Source organism: Passer montanus, unplaced genomic scaffold, assembly GCF_014805655.1.
Source record: "Passer montanus isolate IOZ18808 unplaced genomic scaffold, ASM1480565v1 scaffold11, whole genome shotgun sequence".
Classification (NCBI taxonomy): Eukaryota; Metazoa; Chordata; class Aves; order Passeriformes; family Passeridae; genus Passer; species Passer montanus.
This window is the reverse complement of record NW_024357613.1, coordinates 6,151,805-6,170,342: the sequence shown is the minus strand read 5'-3', so window position 1 is coordinate 6,170,342 and position 18,538 is coordinate 6,151,805. Positions and strand designations below refer to the sequence as shown.

Below are 18,538 nucleotides of genomic sequence, written 5' to 3'. Positions count from 1 at the left end.
CATTTCTTCACAAAAAAACCCAAACATGCACAGAGCCTCAAACTTAGTTGGATAGACTCTATGAAACAAATTTAACTATTTTAGTGCAGCAACAGGTCCAGTAGAACTGCAAAACTGAGCAATACTAGAAACAGCAATTTTCATTAAGTACTGGCCAGTTTTATGAAGATTGACTGCTGTCTCAACTTTCTGAATACCTGTCGACTTTGTCAATAATTGGGTATGAGCCAAAACCTGCATATCAGACATGAAATTCAAGGAAAATGTCCAGGAAGAACTGTTCTCAAAACCTAATGGAGCTGCCTATAACATACATATTTTCCAGTAGATGCCTATATAACAAAATTCTTTCTCGACTATAATTCAGTTGCACCTGTTAGATAATGACTCCTTTGAGGGGAGGAATATCTTGCATGACTCCTCCATGATCCAGGCATGCTGTTATCTACTTTGGTGGCAACAGTTGAAAGGTTGTTTCTCTATGTCACTTCTATATACAAATGTTTTCCAGAAGGTTCATGCAAGTTCATGTCATTTGAAATATAACTGATTGATATGCTGCCTGAATTTGATATTTGGAGCTGGGTAGCAAAAAATTGGAAGTGGATTTGCCTGTTATCTGAGAGTACTGTGAAAAGCAGCCTGGAAGTTTGTGAACAGAATCATTCATCACAAGCTTCAAACAAGAGCCTGGTTTACCACCACAGAGAGAAGCTCTACAGGGAAGATGAGTGAAGCTAACATGATGGCATAGCTGATAAACAAAGATCTAGTATTGGTAACAGCACATTAACAGTCAGTACTGGTCTCTGCTGTATTCCAGCCTCTTCCCAACAAGGCCTGAATCTCTCTGATATCACAAAGAAGAACAAAGCAAAAACACTTTTAAAGGTTATAAGAATCTGTCTCTACCTGAACATCAGTCCTTTAGAAGCTATTATGGATGGCATTGTTTTAGAACATTTCAAGAAGCATTAAGAAATCTACTGGGAAGCTAACATAAACAGCAAACTTTTAGCCATCATGTAGCAAACCCAATTACACCACTAAACAAAACTTACTAACGAGTTCTCAAAGGAATCTTATGCCAGCCAAAATCAGTATTATACAAATAAGGCAAACTGAAGAAAAATGCCATGGTCTGCTGTACAGCTTGCTAACTTTGTACAGAACCATGAAAAATCTCTTATATCTCAAAATACTTCACAGTTAAGAATTACAACTATTTTGAAAATAATTTATCTGTAAGTCCCCCTAAAGGAATAGTGGTTGGCAAAAAAAAAGCCCCAAATGTGAAAAACTGACAGGAAAAAAAACCCTTGTTTAAAAGGCAACAAAATTTAATTCTTCTGACTGGTCCATTTTAATCCCATATGGAATTGAGAAACACTTGAAATTCTGGAAAAGGGTTTAAGACATGGAATGTCTGCTATAAAGTATTTGCTATTTCTACTTTTCAAACGTAAAAATTTTATAGTGGTCTGGAGAGAAGTTTGTCTATTTCACATCTAATTCTGAATTGTAATATTACTTGAGATTAATTTTTTTTAAAAAATTAACTCCCCCCCTAAATTCTGATACTTTTTTTATTATTAGATTATTATCAAAGAATTGGGTAGGACATATACTATGTATGTAGCACTACTAGAGTTTTGTCCTTTGCTTCAATGTCAAATGAAACTCAGCCTAATCATGCTCATTTAAAACACAAAACTACAAACTAGTCCCATAATTGCCCAAAGAAATGTCCACTTGAAATTGTGGGTACTTCAAAGAGAATTGTGTTCTGCATAATAGTGGTAAGATATAACAACTCAGAACTTAATCCTCAGTCTTTTACATTTACGTAATCAGAACTGAGTAACTTGGTAGGTATCTCATGCCCCAAACATTCAGCTTATTAATTCAAATACAAATCATATGCAAATGTTATTAAACTAATAAATGCAAAGTCTGCTTGTCCTTGTTGGCTCCTATTTCAAAACCTTCAGAGGCTTATTCTGAAACATGAAATTCAAAGACTCCTAATAGAAAACCCTTTTCCAGCAAGTGAAGAAGCTTCAGCTACACTTCTTTTTTAGAATAGCAGTGGCTCCCAGGACATGGGGAATATAATCACATTAATGCAAGTCGCTCAGGGCAAGCTGCCCAGGGCATATTCTAATTGTAGGTGAGATTACTGCAGTAAGCCAGCACAAGGTACTAGAGTACTCTACTAAGTAATAATAACAAGTTGGATATGAAATGTTAGGTTCAAGAAAACATGGATATGAAATGTTAGGTTCAAGAAAACATTAAATAGAGGTTATACAGCTAGAAAAGCATCATCAAGTTGAGATATGCTTTAGTAATAGTGATTTAGCAGCCAAGACAGCCATTTTCTATTTTAAAATCCATCCAAAACAGAAAGGATAAAGATGTTATGCTTTATCTCTGGGAAATCTCATTTTATTTTTTGGCAAAGAGCAAACAAATGCAGATAATAATCTAGAAACCTATACTTTTGGGTATATAATATTTATAATTTTGTAATATTATATATAAATTATATATTTATATGATATATTTACATCATTTACAAATGCAGATAATAATCTAGAAACCTATACTTTTGGGTATATAATATTTATAATTTTGTAATATTATATATAAATTATATATTTATATGATATATTTACATCATTTACAAATGCAGATAATAATCTAGAAACCTATACTTTTGGGTATATAATATTTATAATTTTGTAATATTATATATAAATTATATATTTATATGATATATTTACATCATATAGAAATATTCATATAGTATTCAACTTGGATTTTATTTATGATTCCTGCATTTTGCTGTGGTTTGACCCTAAATTGTCACAGAAACTCCTAGTAGAAGATTTGCAATAATTAGAAAAAGTTAGTCTCTAAAATCTAGAAGATCTGAGTATCGATCAGAAAAACCTGTTTTGCAGCAATGATATACTATAATCAGGACCATTAGTGCAGAGTAAAATAAATAATACTGCATTCATAGCAGGTGCTGAACCGAGTGAATTAAATATAATCTGGTATACAGTTTGAAGAATACAGATAAAAGAGAATATTGAAAGGTTGCTTATTATTTAGCCATCATTCATGTTTTGCAGTAAACAAAAGATTTAAAAAAAAGAAGAAAATGTAATTAAAGATTATATTGCTTGAAAAATAATAAAAAGTAAGCCTTTCTGCTAGCATTGTTTAACATCTAAGTGTTTGGCTTTGTGATCTTTATATTTAAAAAAAAATTGGCAGAAGCTTTCTTTACTTTTTTTATATCATGATTTATTTCATTGATATGCAAGATTCAACCATTGCTAAATGATTGGTTCTGCAGTGTATTTATCTATCTTGAAATATAGATGGATGCATGTATATACATAGGTACATCTATTCACACAGATATATATGCAAATACATATACATAATGCATCTTATGAGAAGGATGACTTTTCTCTTAAAACACTGCAAGAGATTTGGTTTAGATTTCAGCTTAGCATCTATAAGTCACAGATGTCCAGCTGTAAACTTTAGAGAGCACTAGCCCTCTTTCTTTTAGTCTTTGTCTTATCTTGGTATCAAAGACTTGCACCATGTGATATATGCTGTCTGGGACCATGGAACTAGCATTAATAAGATAAGCAGGAAAAAACAAAGATAAAAGAGTTTGTGTTCTGAAGTTCAGCTCTTGCACAGACGCTTCTATAGCCTTAATGCTGTCACTATTTTTAATACATAGGGAAATTTAGCATATGCACAACTTTTTCAAGATCTACCCTCAAATGACTCTTTTGTTTCAGATTATTTTTTTTCAAACAAACATCAATAAGGTAGAAGCAAAACACAAATGAGGAAGGTAAAATTATTCTACCTCTCTTTCATCCATCTTCAGCCACTGTTTGGGATCATCTTCTGTGGCTAGGAAAGCTATGAGATCTAAAGCAGTAAGCCTTGTCTGACGTCTGGATGACACAAAAATAAGAACAGGCTTGGCTGGAGAGTGACTCCGAATTGCTGTTGAGCAAAAGAGAATTTGAGAATTAGACCCCTTAATGACAAAAATGAGACTTTCTCTTTGCAATCCCATGACAGCTGATAGACGTCCCCGCAGAGGACACTGAGGTATGTCTACTGAGCCTTTATTCTGCTGGATGGATTCAACTGAGGTGAGAATACACCACCTCTGAACCAAAGGCCATAAAACTACACTTACCTGAGTCTCAATTTCCCTTCAGCTACTTCAGTGAACACTGTAAGCTAATTAAGAGAACTAGTTATGAAAAGAACCCAAACAAAACAGAAAAAAATTTAGGCAAGCTTCCCAGACTTCAAGCTTGTGAATTTCTCTATCTCAGCCTCATAAGTATGTTAATGTTTTTTTCCACACTGTTGGGGTACATTGTCTCAGACTCAGTGCCATGAAGGTCTGAAATTTGCTTTCTGCCTGACCCAGAGCTCGAACTGCATAAACTCATGTGAGTCTCCAGAGGATCACTTCAACCTACCAACATCAGAAAAGGTAAAAAAAGCAGAAAGTGACTTTTCAATAGCTGCTGTGAAAGTGGGCATTACAGTACAAGAGAACTTGGTTTCTGTGCCAACTAACTAGTCCTATATATTTAAACCAATTATGATATATTTAAACCAATTAGTGTTTACAGCTTTTTAAAATAGCATTTTCTTGCTCAGCCCATCTTTGAAAAGTTTCAGGTTGCAGGGAAATTTTTATGGTCTCAGGAATAAGTCTTGCCATGAAAATGTTAAAATAACCTTGACTGTATCATGTCAAACAAGTAGAGAACAGAGCACACAATAAATCATATTTATACATATTTTCTAACATCAACAAGCACTAGAAGTATAAACAGGTGTACCTAGAATTTCAAATACTCTCTCTAAACCACTTATAAATGTGTTTGTGTGTTTTCTCATGTAATTCTCATTCAAGCAATTAAATTTATGTATTGTTAATTTCTGAAAACTATTTCAAATTGCCATCAGCACATATTATTCCTCAGTTCATGAACACTACTCAGCATGTGCTCCTGCATACACACACGCAATGCAGTTGTGAAATTACTGAAATAGGACAATTCATGTGTATTTATATCTTACAACTATATATGCCAATATATCTAAATATTTTAAAAGACCAGCATCTAATGGATTTTTGTTGCTCCAGGAACAGGTGTAGCAGAACAGTCCAAGACAGATTTATTGTTCATTAGTGTTTTTGTACAATGCTCTTGTGGAGGTGTAAATAATCCGAGCTGTCAAGATTGGTCTCTAGTCCACAATCAATACTTTGCTTCTGTCATAAGGCTAATTAAAGCAGCTAAAAAGTCCCCTCACAAATGTCACCTCACAGTCAACAGCAGTTCACACCACAAAATTTATTTTGGAGGTTATTTTTAATTGATATAATAAATATTCCTTATGTAACCAAAACAAAACATGTTCAAATAAAATACAAGAGAGCTTTTCTTAAATCTATACTGCTTGCCAGCTTGGTTAAGAATAAAAAATTGGAAACAGAAGCATATCTGGATGCACTACAAATTTTGAATTTTATGGTTACTGCTTTGAAACTAGAATTATAGAACGTTAGCCTGACTTGCAACTTCTGTTCACAATTTTTTTAATGCTAACATGCAGTGGTCCATATGAAAATACCTCAGCAGATTAATAGTATGAATGATTTTATTGCTTTCTAAATTTCCAATATTTTTACACGAATATTTCTTTCTGGTGTCAAACACTAAGAGAAAACACATTTTATTTCCCCTTCACTAACACTAATTTTATTCTTCTGTTCTAGATACATTACATTCCTCTGTTACATGTTGCATTTGCAGCACACTTTATGTTTCAGACAAATAGCTTCGGGCCATTAGCAGAGCAGATTCTCCCAATACATGCCAAGAGTACATACACTAACACATGTTGCAAATGTGCTGCAAATGAACTGTGTGAAGTCCCTTTTTCTTTTAGAGAAAGAAGGAAAAGGTCTAGGAGCTGGCTGCTTACCCTGAAAAGCAGGTTTGTTCATGCTGGCCATGCGAGGACAGTAATGCTGGCCAGGGAAGCCCTGGATGTGCACCTCCAGAGGCACTGGGCGCACCGATGGTCGGAAGTTGAACAGACCCATCTACAAGAGAAGATTTTTTTCAAGTTTAACCTTGAATTATCTTACCAATTGTTATTTTGTTTTCCTGCATGAATACTTTTTTCATACCTGATTAATGTTTAGCCAGTCAGCAAGGTCTCTGGCATTTGCTAAAGCAGTGGATAAACCAACCACTCTTACTGGCTTCTCAGTGTGAGATGAGATAAAGTTTGTTCGAGACACAATGACTTCCAATACTGGGCCTCTCTCATCCCCTAGTAAATGAAAAGTAAATGGGAAAACAGAGAAAAAGGAAAGGTTCAGATGTCAAGAAGTATATTCACATCATAAGTACCAGCACAGTTCTTCAAATTTAGCAGTGATTCTGATCAAAAGCAGTGAAACATGCTCACCTAGAAGATGGATTTCATCTATGATGAGAATGGCAACTTTTTGAACATAGCTTCTGTTCTGCCAGCTTCTGCTGACACCATCCCACTTCTCTGGGGTAGTAACAATTAGGTCAGCTTGGGCAATAGCTCTCATATCAGGAGTCACATCTCCTGTCAATTCTACAACCCTGTAATCATGAAGGACAGTGGCTTGGCTTTACAAAGCTTTACAACACCTTAAATGTTAAAATATCTACACCTTAATTTAAATTCTTAAAAGAGAAAAGAAACAAAATTAAGCAAAGTTGTTTTCCTTCTTGTCAAATACATTTAATATCAAAATTGTTTTAAGTAAATAAACCTGCCTCTTTGTTTTCCTAGTAAATACTGTATAAATATCAAATACCATTCCTTAGCAAAAGCATATAGAAAGAAGAGGAAGAATATGAGTTCCAACCAACAGTTAGTTCTTCAAAATGAAGATAACATAATACTGGTATGATGTAATGTGAGCCATAACATCCTGTCACAGACAGGATGAAAGCTTTCATGGAGGCTACCAAGTTGCTGCCTGCTGTTCTGCATAGATCTCTGGTTTGAATAATGAGGGTAAACTGCAGTGTGTATTGCATTTGTTGGTGAAGGTCCATTAAGACTGGTGCAGAGATTAGCCTCAGATTACTTTTTGAAGAAGATTAACAGATTTTTTCCAATTGTTTGCAGCATTTGCAATGATCTATTTTAGATAGATCCATTATAATGGGTTTTAGACATTTCAATGACACATTCTAAATCCAGCTGAACATCAGATAAAAATTCCTAAAAGTAATGTGTATATTCTGTTAAATATTATAGTCAGAAGTAATTGTAAATTTAAAAAATTAGTACCATGAAATATTTTATCTCATTTCTGTGATAGCAACAGGAATATTACTGATAATTTCACAGACACAGAGGAGCATCTCTTTCTCTTGTGGTGTGCTTTGAGCTTAACTTAGGAAAAAGACTATATTTGCAGAAGGTGAAGGCCCTAAATAATGCATCCTGTGCATAAAAATTTTAATTCAGGACACTATAATTTTGGAAAGCACCAACATGACTGATATACCGTACAGATCATAAAGTAATGGCTAAACTCCACCACCTGGGAAGATCAGCAAGAAATTAATGTTACCAAGGAATAAAAGTATATTAATTTATATATGAAGGACATAGTGTGACTACTGTTATACAGTTCATGCAAGTCCTGTATATTCCTTACAGCTGAGGTTTCTAAGGAGAGCTTAGTTTGACTTACGTTTTCAATTTCCAAGGATACTGTGGAGTGAGATCTGAGCTTTGTATTTTTTATACAAAGGAAGGAGAACTAAAATAGCTGGGTATCAAAGTAGATCCCTTTCTTAGTTCTGATTTTGATCTATCACTTTGGATCTATAATTTTTGAACTCAGTTTTGATCTATCAGTGACTATTGACAGAACTTTTCAAGTACTAGAAATTTGAAGGACAGTATAAAAGCAAAACCCTTTTTGAAATACTCCTAAGTATTTTGAGATTTTACTCATACTAGATGAGCTGCTCTTTTGCTTCTCATTTCTCTGATTAGGTAAGGAGAAACATACCTTTTACCAAGCTTTTCTTCAATTCTAACTTTCCAGTCCTCAATCCTCTCACGGACGAGTGCTTTTAAGGGTGCAATATACACTGCCTGCAAAAGAAAAGGCACAAAAGTAGAAGTAAAACAAGACACCTTTATTAAAGACACCTATAATACATGGTATTTATGATATTTGAACATACTTCTGATCTATGAAATAAACGAAGTTCGAGTTCCTGAAATGACCTACAACAGAATTATATTTAAAACAGACATAATGCCTGAAAATAATGTGATTTTTTTCCCTGAACAATTAAGAATATTCAGATAAAGAACAATTTCTTGGAATTGAAGTGTTTATCACACCTTTTAAAAGCCAAAAGCCCCTTATGTAAATAATGGTTTTTGTTGCCATGACTATAAAATCTGCACATTAATATTCTGGAACAGAAATAATCTGAATTTCTGGCAAGAAATCTTACCGGATTTCTAGTTCTGTCATTAAATGAATAAAAATTACGTCAATAAATTAATAAAAAATACTAATTAAATAAAAAAGCTGATTATCTTAAGCAAAATGTCACAATATTTTTCTCAAAGAAGCCTGCAGTGCAGAGGGGAATATGCTTACATGTACAAAACATATTTACTTATAGATTTATGGTTAAAAATTCTAAAGCTCTTGAGCAATGAAGAAACTGCTACATCAAGAGTTCTTATACAATCTCTGAAATATATAACCGGGCTTCCAGCTTTATTAAAACCTAAAAGATGCATTCCTTTGAGAACTGGCTATTTTTTATGTCTCACAGATAAATTAAAAGTGTATGAGTGACTTGTTTGCCTCACTTGGACTAAGAAATTACATGAACTTATTTAAATTCAAAGATGATTAAGGACTTTATGTATAAAATTTCTATTATTAGAAAGGTTATACTTTTTTTTTTAAATCTCCCAGTCAGATGCAAAGATTTTTGAAAGACTTTAAAGCTAAAATGTGGTTAACTAAGACAATATGGCTAAGTTGAGAAGCAGATATATATTCTCTTTGAAAACAAAACTCCAAAAGGTGAGTTGTTCAGCTTTTAGGCAATTTAAAACAGAGCGGGGAGCTGGAACAGAAAATTGACTTGTAGTAATTAATTGCAACTTATTTGTTTAAATAATAGAGAGACTGGGCTAGTTGTATTCACATGGAAGGGAACTAATAGCTATAAAACACTACCACTACTAGTAGAAGGAGATTAAAGCAGGAAATGCTGTTAAGTAAGAAAGAAAAGGAAATCCATCATGCCTGCATGTCATTTTTGTAGATTTATCTCTAGCTGTCAACTGATTAAAATAAATAGTTAGAATAAAAGCATAATGTACATAATGCACCACCATTTTGTATCCACACATATATAAATTAGAAAAAGTGAAATTCAGTTCCCCATAGGATTCTTCTAGACTCCTTTATTACTGAAAAAATGTTCATAACAAAATTATTCTAGTAAACCTATTTTACAAACCTTTGATGTGGGATACTTGTTAAAAACTCTAAAGATGGCTAATTCCGCTGCAACCGTTTTCCCAGAACCTGTAGGAGCTCCAAGAAGAACATTGCAGTCTGTGTGATAGAGGGTATGGAATATCTGTGTCTGAATAGGGTTGAAGTGTGTGAATTTGTACAGGACTTCATATTCAGGATGTCCCAAGGCTGTGATAGGCAATGGCTGAAGATCCAGGAGCTCTAAAACCACAAAATAATAGTAAGTGGATGACAAGAGATGCCATGACATAGCTTGTTATGAAGATAAATATATTAACCAGTAATTTAGTGAAAAAGAGTTTACATTGAAAAATGTTTTACTTAGTATCTCATATGACAGAGAGTACACATTTGGGTAATTGCTCACTTTGATGAATAAAAATGAAAAGTTGTGTTATAGCTCTGAAATATTTCTGCTAGTAATTTCTAAAGTACTCTGATAACTGTGAACCAGCTATTTGCATATTAATCTTTTTCTTATACCTGTTTTCTTTTTATCCACTTTTAGTAAGCCCTAAACTCACTGTATTAGACCATATGTATGTCCAGCTTCTTATGATAACAGAATATGGAGTATTTCAAGTTCAAGGGAAAAAATCTTTTTAAGAAGGAAGGACTCTTTGGAGTTTCCAAGTTGATGGAGTAATACAAATCAGATGAGTACAGCTAAATTTTGCATCTTATTCTTTACATGTATAATTGAAGACATAATCTTAATAAATAAACAAACAGCTTTTCAATATATGATTCTCAATATATCTTGAGGGCATCTGCTATCCAAAGAATTAGAGATTGTGGAATTTGGAAGATGATATATATAACCAGATTGGATTTGGAATCCTACCAAATTAAGGAGACTGCAGTGATTCTGCTATGCAGATGCTTGCTTTGAAGTTTGGGTTTGGTTTTTTTTTTTTTGTGGCTGGAGGTCTCCTTGTCTTTTCAGGGTGCTTCACATTAAGGTATGATATGGGAGTCATAAAATCTACTGAGGCAATGATGCCTAATATTCTTCACATGCTTTTCACTGATACCTTATGGCTGTTTTATCATTCCCACTGAAACAGCGATTTCTTGGGCTCTGTTGAGGAGAAAGAAGGGTTTTTTTTGCCTAGCAGAGCCTCTACGTACTTCGTTGTTGAGTGGGAACCAGATGGGAATTGAAATCAATTACCATAAATCCTGGAGTCTCCATAACTGGTGATGTGTAAATATCTTTCTGTTTCTTCTGAATAGTAGTCAGTGATCAGTCAATTAGATAAAAAGGTTACACATGCTTTTCCAGACAGCGTAGGTACAGTATAACAATAGCTAAACACTTCACAAACACATGTGAATTTATGCACGCCAAAGGACAACACCGTATGAGAACTGTGCATTTCTGAAGGCACTCAGCAGACTGCTAGATGAGCCAAATGTAATTACAGAGGAAAGGTTTTACAATGACATCAGGCCCAATGAATGCATAAAGCAATTTATGTATCCAGAAAAAAAGAAACAAAACACAAACATATGCTTCTGTGCCAAGTGTTAAAAAAGAAGGGGGAGGGGCGGGACACAACTTGATGAGACAAAATGTGATGTTCAGTGCAGCAACAGTACTTACTATGATAAACATTTCTCAGCAAAAATAGGAAAACATTTCATATTTTCAAAATTGTAGCATTGTTTGTTCTTTGCTGAATGCCATTTATTAGACAGTTTAAGATATTTTTAGCCAGTCCAGAAGAAAGGTAATGCTTGCAAGCACTAAGGTAAGACATATTGTAATACAGAGATTTGCTTAGTTTTATATGACAGGTTCAGTTTCCTTATGGTTTATAGAGAATCTGGAGTAACTAAAAGGCTGGTGTTATACTGAGATGAAAACAAAATTCCTGTATTTTGTTCAGGAATTGAAAAGCTTAGAAAGCTGGAGAATAAATATAATAAGGTAAAATTCCATACATTTTTCTCCAATGAAGCAGGAGTAAGAGTCTTATTGCACTACCATAAGAAACCCCAATAAGAGCAATTAAAGCAAAATGATCAAATTTGAAGTTACCTGTGTGGGGTGGATGTCTCTCTGGAAGAATCAAATGTTGAAAATTTATGATACATACAGCCTCTGCTCCTAACCATCTATCAGACACAGCTCGAATGTAATATTGAGAAGGAAGAGGTTCAAAAATTGGGATTGTGAACACCAGCAGCTGAGGTTCTTTAGTAATGACCTAGTGCAAACACGTAGAGAATAATTACTGCACAGAAAAATCAGTGACTTGAAAAATCATAGTTTGCCTCACTTCCATAAGCATTGCTAACACAAAACAACAGAGTATGTGTGGAAATATTTACATCTTTATAAAATATTTTACTGTCTGGAATCAATTTTTTTCCCATAGTCTTCCAAAGATAAAAAAAAGGCTGGCTCTTCATCATGCTTTTTATCAGACAAAACCATTACAGTCTTTCTATATCACCTGAAAATAACTGTCCCAGCAAAGGAGGAAGAGAAAAAGGTACATTTGAGCTTAGAAAACATTGTTGTGGAAGTCCAAGCTGATCAGGTACATCTGAATTTGAAAGCTGTATTGCTGATTTGAAAATCTGCTTAGGCCAAAATACTGTTTGACCTGACAAATCCACATCTCACTAACTTTGTTTTTGTCTTGCAGTGAAATTCTGGATGAAGTCCATTACCTGTTTCTTTTGAATGATGAAGTACTCTGAATGATAAATGTGATCATTAGTAGGGTCTTCTACCCAAATCCACCAGGGCTCTCCAACACTGCCATGTACCTTTATGATTAAAAAAGATAGGTTTGTTTTAGTTCTAACAAGATTCCCTAGGTTTGCTAGAAATAGCGGATGTATTTCTAAATGACATAGACTCATAAAGGAATACAGAAGTACAGAAATCCGAGGTAACAAAAAAATAACATTTTTAATCAGATGATACTGCCTAAAGATTATGCTTCAATAAGGGTTTGCTTAAGGTACATATAATACAAACGGACATGATACAAATACAACTGAAGGTAGTGCCTCAGCTGTTTATAAATTCACTTAATCCCAAGGGTTCTCTCTAGGCTGCTAGGAAAGAACATGTTCTCTTTATTCCTCCCTGTACTTTTGCCTTTAGGTTCTGTATAGAAGATTGTTGTTTGCAGCTGTCTGCTCATTTTTCAGTCACAAACATTCTCTCAGGAAAAAAGTGGACACCGAGTTGTGATATTGCTCTCCCCTCTCTCATCCACTCTCCTCTAGAGAGATACAGCAAGTGCATTCAGAAGACTGTAGATGTAGCCATTGCTACAGGTGAAGTGAGAGGAACATAAATAGAGGAATCACTTGATTTTTCTGCCACCTGGCAACATGTCTTTTTAAACCTAGACTTTTGTTTGCTTTGTTGTGTACCTTACTTTGCAATGCCAGTAATGCCAGAAATCATAGCTAGGTATGATGCTAATTTTTTTTTTTGTTTCTTTGTCAGAATAAATAATCTTTGCCAACGTTCAAGTATTTTACGTAAATATTTCGGAAAATAAGAAAAATGCATGGTAAAGGAGTATGGAAGACATACTACTAAATGAATGCAGATTTCTGGCATTTCTGATGAGGACTGTGATAAGTTGCAAAACCAGGAGATGAAAAAAAAGTTGGAATTTTTCCTAAACTTAATAGAAAAAAAGTCAAAGTGCATAGTTGCTTCTAATGGCAATTTTAATGCTCCTGGAATCTGGTATTGATTCACACGGTACACATTATTTTCAGCATAATTCATTACTGTGTCTGTGTCAGAAAAGTGTCTGTATTCGTTTGTGAAGACAAAACTATGCACAAAAAATAAAACTAAGGTGCTTTTCATTCTTTTTTTTTTTTTACCACAGTTGCATAACAGACAAATAGATGGATGGTCATTCATTTTTATTACATTTGAATTTCACTTGCAGCTTTATTGGGAACTGAAGCAGTGAAACTGAAATGACACTCAGGTGACACCTTGAAAAGTGGCAGTGAGACTATTATTTCATTGGGATCTAGGAGCATTTAAGGGCGATAAGAAGAACTAAGGAAGGCAATTAAGTTCAAAGCTCAGAAATTTTATTATTAACTGTAATAGCAACCTAATTTTTGAAAGTCCCATGAAAAAACTGCATGTGGTAAGCAGGACAATCTGGGAACAGGAAACAACATCTTCAGTAATGATTCTCAGGGACTGGGGAGCTCTTAAACACTGGCACATACCTGTGCCTGTATTTTGGGCAACCATCACCCTAAAACTACATGTCTGATATATGACTCAGCTAATGAATACTACTTGCATTATTCTGCATTTCTGCTGGATGACTCCTGGATGCATTAAGGCTTAATTGCTCTGTCTGGCTATGTTTATAGTCCTTTGCTTCTAACAATAGAATAAAAATCTGGGATTTGGCTCACATGCTTTTACTGAACTTAAGGGCTCCCTGTACTGAAAACTAAAGATCAAGTTGATGTCCTATCTCCCAAAAACATCTCTTTCTCTTGTAACGTCAAGCACAAAGTTTGTGATGAGATCATTCTAGAATTAATTATCGGGGTAAAGGAACAATCTTAAAGCCATGAAATGTTAGCCAAGCAGGGTATTTAAAGTTTTCATAACTGGTTTTATTTGATTATTGCAATTCTTTAGATGGGATTTTTTAGCAACTCACTTTTGTACCAAATACAAGTATACTGGTAAGTTTCTATAGCCATCTTCTGAGAAACTTGTTAAAATAATATGATGATAGAGAAGCACTTTCAGTGTCTATGCTTGAATTTGAGACAGCTATTCATTTTCAGAGACTATTAAAATTTAACAGCTTTAGTTATTTAATGTGATAGAAGCTTCATTTACTGAAGAAACAGGAAAATCAACACCACATAACAGAAATTCAAAAAATAAAAAAAAACTTTTCCAAGTTTTTTTGATTACCAATAAACAAATTCACATAAAAACATCCACACAAGCTTAATTGATACAACAGTTATAATATTTCCAAAGCAATCATCAGAAAAACTGCATGAAGGAATCACGGCAGAAAATAGACTTGTGACCAAATTTGGCTCTAAATTTAGAAGTTCAGAATCAAAACAATGGTATAATTTTGTGTGGACCCCTTTGCAACTTGTAAAGATATAGAACGTAGGTTTTTTAGAAAAACCTAACAATGGATTAAGAAATTACTTTGTATTAAGATAAAGTTTAATATGAAGAACAGTAATTTTTTTTGTCTTTAGCAGATTACAGGTAAAATGGATGAACTGAACAACAAAAACTTGTTTCAATCCTAAAAAGTAATGCTTTATTTTCCTTCTGTAGTAATGCACATAAATAAGGCAAAAAATATTCTTGTTATAATTCATGTTAAGAATCCATTCAAATATTTCTTCAATAAACATAGGTGGCAAGCAAAGTCCAACTTTCTATATTTTGATTGCTCAAACTTTATATTTTGATTGCTAATATCCCATTTACAAGGTAACTCGATGAAATTTCCACAAGAAATTAAACCACCTTTCATCAGGGAAAATAAATTCTAAAGTAATTTAAATATTTGTGGAATGAAACTCTCATTTAATTATGATTAAGGTAAAAATTCTAATCAAAGGGATTTTAAAATTAATTTTTAATACAAGAACTGATACTTAATATCCATATTTCAAAATAATTTATCTTAAGCATAAATTTCATAAATCTAAAATAAGAAAATTATGTTTGCCTATGGAGGTATCTTTTCCTGTAGAAAGTTTCAGAAGTAACAGCAACAATACAATGCCCCCATGTGGCCATTTATGTTTCATTTAGATTTATCTTAAATGTAATTCTAATGAACAGATTCTGAATCTAAGGATGTGTGTATAGCTAAATGTGAAACTGGTACAACTCCTTTCATATAAATGTGCACTATTAAATACAGATGAACAGAATTCCAAATGTATCTCAGGGGTTTTTTTTTGTTCAGACAAGTCCCAGCAGAAAAAGGCACTGATATTGTGAATATATTTGTGAAGCCAGGAGGAACAGGAGAACCTGGCATAGTTGAACTGCATTTCAAAGCTTTTCTGTGTTTGACATTCATTCATTTTTCAGAGAGCCATTCATATCTCTCTTTCTCTTGCTTCTCCTTTGGGCACTCTCATCTGTGTGTGACTACTGTAAATATTCAGTATTCAGCATTTGCCTGTGTTATACACAGCCCAATCTTACAAGGCTTAGCAGAAATGAAAAGATGATTTTTTCATCTTTTCTTCAACAAAAATCATAAAGATCATCCCATTCCTCTTATCAAATTTGCTTTTTAGCTAAAATAAATGCTTTTGAAAAAATCCAAAAAGCTATGGACATGCAGTGATCATCTCCTTTACTGAAACTAAACTAATGCTTCTCCTCTTGCCTCCTCCTCCCTGTGTTTTTACCTGGTCATTCCAGGTGAAGTCGGGAGCGATGTTCAGCCGAACTCGGAGCACAGTGCGGGTGATTGGCTGGATCGTTGCTTCCATTATGATGGAGGGTATTTGATGGACACACTGTTTTACCTTTAACCCAATTTTCACATGATGCAGCATATGACCTGCCAAGAAAACATGAGGTGTAACAAATTTGCATTTCCAGGAAAAAGCATACAACTCTGACTTTCAAATAGGCTTTTAGAGAGCAGTATTATTGCTTGCTTGTTTTGCTCCTGGGTACGTAAATGTCTGACTCTCTTGACCTGGCATGTCTGAATATTTTGTAATACTTAACTTGAATTAGCAATTTAGAGCTTTGAAAAATCAGTATTAACCCCCTTGTTGGCTATAACTAAGGGGTTAAAATAACTATTAAGAATTCACACTGAAAATATTATGTCAAGCAAGTTCCCTCTCCTCCACTTACTTTTAGTCCAGGCTCTTATCAAGCCATATAATTATTTTCCAGAGCACAAATACCAACTTTTTACTTAATTCAAACTTACTTCTACAATTTCTGTGTAGTGATTCAAAGCAGACAGAATGCTTTTCATAAAACTGAAAAAAGGTACTTAATAGGCAAAAAATATACATAAGCAAATATGTCACAGAAGCTCTGATCTCTGAGAATATACCAGTGTGTAATTGAGACAAAGGAAAAATTAAATGTTGCAATTTTTTTTTTTAATTAAATTTTCTATTGTAATCATGGTAACTAAGGTAATAAAGTGATTCTATTTATTTAGAAAAATGTCCTACTTGCATTTTACAGCTCAATTCTTTCTTCCCTTGCTCTTCCTTTTGAATATAAAACAAAGTATCTAGTAGTAATTTCTTTTTTTACTGAAATTATTCCACCTTCTGGCTTATTTAGGAAAACATGGCTTATTTACTACATTTTCACTGACATTGTTAATGCAATTTTGTGGAGCATATTTTAGATTTTAATTGCGATGGTCATAAATACTCTCTGTTAAAATCTACCTTACCAATCGCTACTGATATTTTCTGGTATCGTTATGTGGTTCTGTACATACTTATCCACTTAAAAAAACATTAATTTTTTTTAAAAAGAAGCCCTATAATTTGCATTATGTGCAAAATAAAAAGGTGATACAATCCTTTTCTTGCAATTACAAGACATTTATGAGCATAGCATCTTGAAACTGCTATTTTTAAAAACTGATATTGACTTTCTCTTTTCAGTTTTTCTTATTTAACAAATTGGCAGATTTATCTCTCACAGGTGCTCATACTGTGAAGCAACGAATGGTGACCTTGCTTAAGAATCAAACCCCTAATCACAAGTTTTAATACTATTAATATTTAATCAGTTTAATTTGCAGCTGGTAAAACAATTGCACCTCCAACAAGTGGGTTAATAAACACCAAACCCCTTATGTTGGTACACTTGGATGATACATGCAGTGTTACAGCATATTTGCACAGGGACTAGCTTTTGCTCTTAGCAGTAAAACTTCAGAAATCATGTTAAATAAAGGCAGATTACAAATATTCAAAGATATGACTCAAAAATCCTATGTAGGCAAGTACACTTTTCATGAAAAAATTACTTTTGTTTTTTAAACATCTGAGGTGAACTGTGTTTGTAAAGGACAGCACTGAGGTTCTTTTAAGTTATGTGCTAGGAGAAAATAAGGCTCCTCTCCCAACTTCTACAAAATATGATAAAACTCTCCTCCCTAAGCTCTCTCTTTTTGCTTTTTAATAGTCACATTATGAGAAACCATTAATGGTATTTAAGAAATACTAAAACGCTCTGAACAAAAACTGCCTAAGAAAATAGGCATGTCTAAAAAAAAATATTTGCTTATTCTAAAATGTTTGTCATCTGCATTCTGAAGAAAAAAAAAAAAAGGACTGCTTATGTCAGCTAACACAGTGATTTCCTGGCTTTCTGGAAACTCCATGGTTACATTGCAATAGCTCATAAATTGGTGTTGATCCACTCATGGTACCCTGGTATCCAGGATCTGTGCACACAACATGCTCTCCACCCATCTGATGCTTTCATCTCCCTCTAAGCCATGGGCTGAGTTAGCCAGCTAGCTCCTGTCTTTGTTACCCTATCTCCAAGGTCTCCATAACATTTAAAAAACAAGAAACACTAAGACTGAAACTAGCCCTGTGGGGTAAGAAAACAAGGCAGCACCTGGAAGTTGTGCCTTTCCTCATTTCAACACGGCTTAGAATTGGAAATAAAATTAGGTGGCTTCCTTCACACGCCTCAGAAAGAGAGGCCAGACAGGAGGAAGTGTGCCAAGCAACTTCACAGAGATACACAGATCAACTTTGATATTTATAAGGCTGAAGAACATGAAATATTATGTATGGTCAGCAGCACTGACCTATTTTTACAGTCAAATCCCATGTCTCATCTAATTTCAAACTAAGTTAATATAA

General features: G+C 33.9%; 1 protein-coding gene across 1 annotated transcript in view; it reads right to left on the bottom strand.

The window, feature by feature from the left end:
• The window catches only part of ASCC3 (activating signal cointegrator 1 complex subunit 3), a 251,135-nt gene that overhangs the window by 62,990 nt on the left and 169,607 nt on the right, over nt 1–18,538 (bottom strand). Inside the window, exons 22-30 of the mRNA XM_039727495.1 lie at nt 16,082–16,236; nt 12,338–12,436; nt 11,700–11,868; nt 9,636–9,856; nt 8,150–8,235; nt 6,550–6,716; nt 6,266–6,411; nt 6,058–6,178; nt 3,902–4,044 (exon numbers count right to left, since the gene is read on the bottom strand). Of these exons, the coding sequence (XP_039583429.1) occupies nt 3,902–4,044; nt 6,058–6,178; nt 6,266–6,411; nt 6,550–6,716; nt 8,150–8,235; nt 9,636–9,856; nt 11,700–11,868; nt 12,338–12,436; nt 16,082–16,236 (1,307 nt within the window). The remainder of the gene's footprint in view (nt 1–3,901; nt 4,045–6,057; nt 6,179–6,265; nt 6,412–6,549; nt 6,717–8,149; nt 8,236–9,635; nt 9,857–11,699; nt 11,869–12,337; nt 12,437–16,081; nt 16,237–18,538) is intronic.